At 41.3% G+C, this 5000-nt stretch overlaps 2 protein-coding genes and 3 non-coding genes across 8 annotated transcripts in view; 1 reads left to right on the top strand and 4 right to left on the bottom strand.

The window, feature by feature from the left end:
* trnar-ccu (transfer RNA arginine (anticodon CCU)) overlaps positions 1–18 on the top strand; it is a 73-nt gene extending 55 nt beyond the window's left edge. Inside the window, exon 1 of the tRNA in view lies at positions 1–18. This exon is cut by the window's left edge and continues 55 nt beyond it. This is a non-coding gene — a tRNA (tRNA-Arg).
* Positions 19–1205: 1187 nt separating this feature from the next.
* rpsa (ribosomal protein SA) lies at positions 1206–4431 on the bottom strand. Its single transcript, XM_058403951.1, has 8 exons — positions 4306–4431; positions 3266–3437; positions 2963–3081; positions 2391–2636; positions 2169–2297; positions 1869–2037; positions 1424–1462; positions 1206–1349 (listed from the first exon to the last, which is right to left on the bottom strand). Exons 2-8 carry the CDS (start codon positions 3396–3398, stop codon positions 1255–1257), a joined length of 930 nt encoding a protein of 309 aa, XP_058259934.1. The 5' UTR covers positions 3399–3437; positions 4306–4431; the 3' UTR covers positions 1206–1254.
* On the bottom strand, positions 2777–2917 carry LOC131362321 (small nucleolar RNA SNORA62/SNORA6 family). The gene has a single exon (XR_009206165.1). It is a non-coding gene; the product is annotated as a small nucleolar RNA SNORA62/SNORA6 family (small nucleolar RNA).
* Positions 3504–3644, bottom strand: LOC131362320 (small nucleolar RNA SNORA62/SNORA6 family). Its single transcript, XR_009206164.1, has one exon. It is a non-coding gene; the product is annotated as a small nucleolar RNA SNORA62/SNORA6 family (small nucleolar RNA).
* Positions 4432–4827: 396 nt separating the features above from the next.
* slc25a38b (solute carrier family 25 member 38b) overlaps positions 4828–5000 on the bottom strand; it is a 10297-nt gene continuing 10124 nt past the window's right edge. For all 4 annotated transcript variants that reach the window (XM_058404170.1, XM_058404172.1, XM_058404173.1 and 1 more), the window contains one exon: positions 4828–5000. This exon is cut by the window's right edge and continues 845 nt beyond it. The gene's annotated coding sequence lies outside the window, so the exon portion shown is untranslated.

The raw sequence follows: 5000 nt of genomic DNA, 5'->3' as shown, positions 1-5000 counted from the left end.
CGAGTCCCATCTGGGGTGAGCGGTTAGCTTTTTCTAATATTTGCCTAAAAAGAGTTAGATTGTTCAGATACACTTCCGTGATTATTCTTTTAGAGTTACTCGTGTTATATTCTTCGTAACATTTATTTACACAACTTATTGCCATAAAACAAACCAGCTGAAAAAAGATCAGTTATTATTGTCAGATTTCCTTCATTCACATAGATTCTGTTATCAACGAATTGTAGTAGTAGTGTAAAAATTTTATTTTAATCTAATTTATAGTTATAGTTTAGTTCTGTCTGTTGGCCTGTGCTATGTTTTGTGTAGTACCTCCGGCCCAGAAGGAACGTGGTTTCAATAATGATTCTTCTTTGACTTTGAAATCGTTACAAGGCCCATGGCACACACCCTGATGTCCTCTGCAAGACTGATAATCTTAATAATAAAGGCAATATTAGTTTCAAAAAGGGACCTAACATTGTATTGGACCTTATGGGATTAAAGAGTATTTTTAAGGCATTCATATGCATGTGCAATGTGAAATATTAAAGTGTAGCTACTTTATTCTGAAACACCAGCTGCACTTAGAAATATCCAGAGCACACTGGTCCTGCAGCAGGAGATTCATCCTGAGCTTTTACTTCAGCATCATAGCTTTATTCCTAACACTTCTCATGCAAGTCACTTTATACAGTATTTATTTATCTGATTCTAGCTCTTTTCTAAAATTGTGTACATTTGTACCGACATCTCATACCTGTGTATGTTTGCACCTGACACCAAGACAAATTCCTAGTACTGTAAAATGCTCTTTGCTGAACCTGGCAATAAAACTTTCTGATTCTGAATACTGTCCAATCCCCAGCAGATTCCAGGTTAAGAGGATCTGCCATGTTCTTCCTCCTTTATCCAAACTTCAATTCCTGCTTATAGAATTAATTTTATATAGCACTTCCATGTGTGGTCTGACATCTGTGTAATAAACTTTGATGCACTTGCCGAAGCGTATGATTTGTCCAGGGAGTCAGTCATTTCAGAGTGATCACTTTTCAACATTCTATGAACCTTTAGATGAGCTACTCAGGTGGGTCACAAGCTACTGGTACGTCTTGAGTGATGTGTTAGAGAACACTGCCTTACATGTTAGAACTTCAAAGCAAAACCATTACATTTTAAACTTTAGTACAATAAGAAAATGTAAATGAATGACAAGACAACTCTGATCAAGCCATCATGTTTATTGGCTCAGCATTAACACAAGTCAGGCTGTGTTCAGGACCACTCTGCAGTGGAGCCGCCCCAGTCTCCAGCCTGAGCGGTGGGGGCTGCACTCCAGTCCTCAGTGGCAGGCTGGGCACTCCAGTCCTCTGTAAAATGAGACACATTAGAGTTCAAGTCAGTGTGGAGAAAATCAGTGAATACCAAAAATATAAATACCTACCGGAGTAACCCTCAGTGGTGGGCCCAGGCTTAGCAGCAGCTGGAGGGGAGAGGAAAAGAGGTTAGATGTGAAGGACACTCCCGGGACTGATTAAGAGATCTTACAGCAGAACTACATAATACACAAAAATAGGAAAACAGAACAAACCCAAATGATTAGATGAGAGAAAAGAATAAAAAAAATAGGATGAGGAAAAAGATAAAAGTTGAGACAAAATAAATAGTACAGAAAATGGATGTCCAGGACGACAAAAAGGATTATGAAAAAGGCATAGTGACAAAAACCAAACAAGCACCCATAAAGGTTTCAGCTTGGTACTAAAATCAGGATAAAGCAAGACTAAATCAACTTACTAAAGCTGCTACCAGAATTAAAAGCTCATGTCAGACCACACTGCTACACACCACGTTATACATCTCCGTAGTTAAGGCTTTGTATTTCTCACCTTCCATACCAGCAGCAAACTGCTGAATGGGTACAGATGGGACCTGCACGCCCTCTGACCAGTCAGGTACTTCAAGCTGAGCGATATCAGCAACAGGAGCTGACCACTCTCCCTGGAACTCCTCCTTCCCTACAGCCTTCTCCGCTGCAGCCTGCTCCTCCTTCTCGATCTGTGCAAGGGAGAGAAGAGAAAAATACCACACAACTAAGGATCAGAGGGAACTCTAGATCATGATCTACAATCTAGCTTCTCAAAGTCCTAAAAGTTTGGAAAGTGCTGAAAAAAAAAAAGAAATCTCACCTCCTCAGGATCTCTGTAGAAGTACAGATCAGGCATCACCTCCCATGGATGTTCACGGGAAATGGTACCACGCATCCTCAACACCTCACGGGCCAACATCCACCACATCAGACCCACAGAGTGAGGACCCTACACACACGTACAGAAGTTACAGCACAACGACACAGGACATCTCAAAAGGACTGCAGTGACCGCTTGAAGGCCTGGCGCACCATCCTGTACCTTGTTGTTGCAGGGGATGGCAATATCCACGTATCTGAGGGGAGAGTCCGTGTTGCAAAGAGCAATGGTGGGGATGTTCACGTACGAAGCCTCAGTCAGCGGCTGATGGTCGGCACGAGGATCGGTCACAATCAGGAGGCGGGGCTCCCTGAAAGCGGCCTGAATCTGATTGGTGAACGTACCGGGTGTGAAGCGTCCGGCAAAGGTGGTGGCACCAGTGGCAGAGGCGAACTTTAGCACTGCCCTCTAAAAGGAACAAAGACAATCATAAGGTCAGTTTAAGTCTGGAATAAAAACTTTGGCACACATTTCCAGTCATTACAAATGTGGATCTGTGCACTCAACTTATTAAACCAAAATATCAAGGGAAAAAAAAAAAAAAAAGATCATGTGGCTCAGGTCACTATCAAACCCCAGTCATGGGACAGGAAGTCCTCATGGTGTTAGCGAAAACCCGGCCTGGTCACTTTAGCACACCTCCGACACCCGAACACCAACACTGGTGATGGGCTCTAACAGTGTGCACCACACTACTCCCATATCCCCTTTGAGCACAAGGTATGAGGATCTACCTGGCCAGTGTTCCTGGAAGAAATGACGCAAACGTCAGCGGGGTTCTCGATGGCAACTATGGCACGAGCAGCCAGCAGGAGCTTTTCCCAAGTTTTCTTCAGGTTGATGATGTAAATGCCTACAAAAAGTACAGTGTTAAGACTGCAGCTTCCTCAGCATCAGAGAAAATATTCAAAATAAATCAAACTGTTAAGGTAACGTCCAACATTTGTCTCCAATCTGAATCTCATTTTAAAATCATGACCACTGATGTAAATTTCTCCTCATAAAACAGATCGACTAATCTGAGCCAGGTCTCTCACCGTCACTTTTTCTCTTGTAGACATACTGCTCCATCTGGAAGTCCAGGTTGGTTCCACCCAGATGGGTTCCTGCAGCGAGGAACTTCAGCACATCCTCCTCCTTCATCTGAAGGACATCCAGACCTCCGGACATCGTGACCACTTTCCCTGCGCAACGAGTTCAGTGGGAGAGCTGACCAGGAGAGAGAGAGGTTAGAGACTGAAGGTTACCTCTCCTGAATCATCAGTTAGTGAGTGTAGGTGTGGCTCAGGTCACTATCAAACCCCAGTCATGGGACAGGAAGTCCTCATGGTGTTAGCGAAAACCCGGCCTGGTCACTTTAGCACACCTCCGACACCCGAACACCAACACTGGTGATGGGCTCTAACAGTGTGCAAGAACAGTACTTTATATACATCCCAATCAGTCTTACTATAAACTGCAGCAATCTTGTACACTGACATTTAGGAATATTTCAGCACAGTTCCTTTAGACCCCTGGTGTGAACAGGTCTGAATACACCACATTACAGTAAACAGCATTACTGAATCCAATTCCACAGAAGAATCGACTGAAGTTTTAACTACATTTTCACTGTAATTCACCTCGAGCAAACACTTTATAAAGTTACTGAACACACTCATGGTCCTGAAAATAATCACTATAATACAGTTTATATTATAATACAGTTGATAGTTTATCCGTCTCACTGTACCTCCGACAATAAGTCGGGTTTATTACTAGAAGTAAAAGTCTGTTAGTAGTAGGAGATAAAGTCTGTTAAAGTCGAACGTTTAGTGAAATGTTCATATTTTCATTATTCACACACCATACGCACCCTGAGGTACTCTACAAGCTAACATGCTAACAGCACGGGCGCCAGAACGGCACGTGAGGCCTAACCCACCGAGCGAAATCGGGTAAAAATCTTTAAAAAATTCCGAAAACCGATATAAAATCACAGTTGACCATTTTTTCACATTTTAAGTCAGTTTTATAGAAAGCTTTGGTGAGCATTTCGCTTTAAAAATCAACTTAAAGTTAATAAAAACCCGCTCACCACGAGACAACGCCGTATGGAGATCTTCACCTCACGGCAAAAAGAGGCCGGAAAAGGAAATTACGTCATTTATATAGCGCAACAGAACCGATCAGATTTCTCGTTTTCGCGCTCGGCACCGCCCATATTGTACAGGAAGACACAACTATAAAATACAAAACAGTATATATGTACTGTATATATTTTATATTTATGATACTACTAATATATATATATATGCATATAATACATTACTTGAAATTAAATTGTTAAATAATCTCAAGTAGTTTGTTAATGAAAATTGTAATATAATAAAATATAATTTCATTTACAACACTATTGTTTTTGACTTATTATGAACTCAGGCATTATGTTTTTGATTCAGAAACCGTCTGAAAATTTATGAAAACGAATAGATACTAAACATCAGGCACTGAATTATTAATAAGTGTAGCTAATCAGAGAAGCACTGCTCTTACAAAGTGAAATAAAATGTTCAACACAAATTCAACACACTTCAGGGCGAATAAATCAGATATGAAGTTGTTTATGAAAACAGGAGAAATTTATTCACAAGTAAACAAAACAGGAGGCACAGCGTTAGCAGGAGATACCAGCAATAACAGCAACAATCATGAGAGGACACTGCAGTCTAGCTCCAGTTTGTTGGCACAGAAATGAGAGAAAACACACACACACACATTAATCTGTGTTAG

This window comes from Hemibagrus wyckioides, linkage group LG11 (genome assembly GCF_019097595.1).
Source record: "Hemibagrus wyckioides isolate EC202008001 linkage group LG11, SWU_Hwy_1.0, whole genome shotgun sequence".
NCBI lineage: Eukaryota > Metazoa > Chordata > Actinopteri > Siluriformes > Bagridae > Hemibagrus > Hemibagrus wyckioides.
The sequence above is the reverse complement of the archived record's forward strand: the minus strand, read 5'-3'. Positions and strand labels throughout refer to the sequence as shown.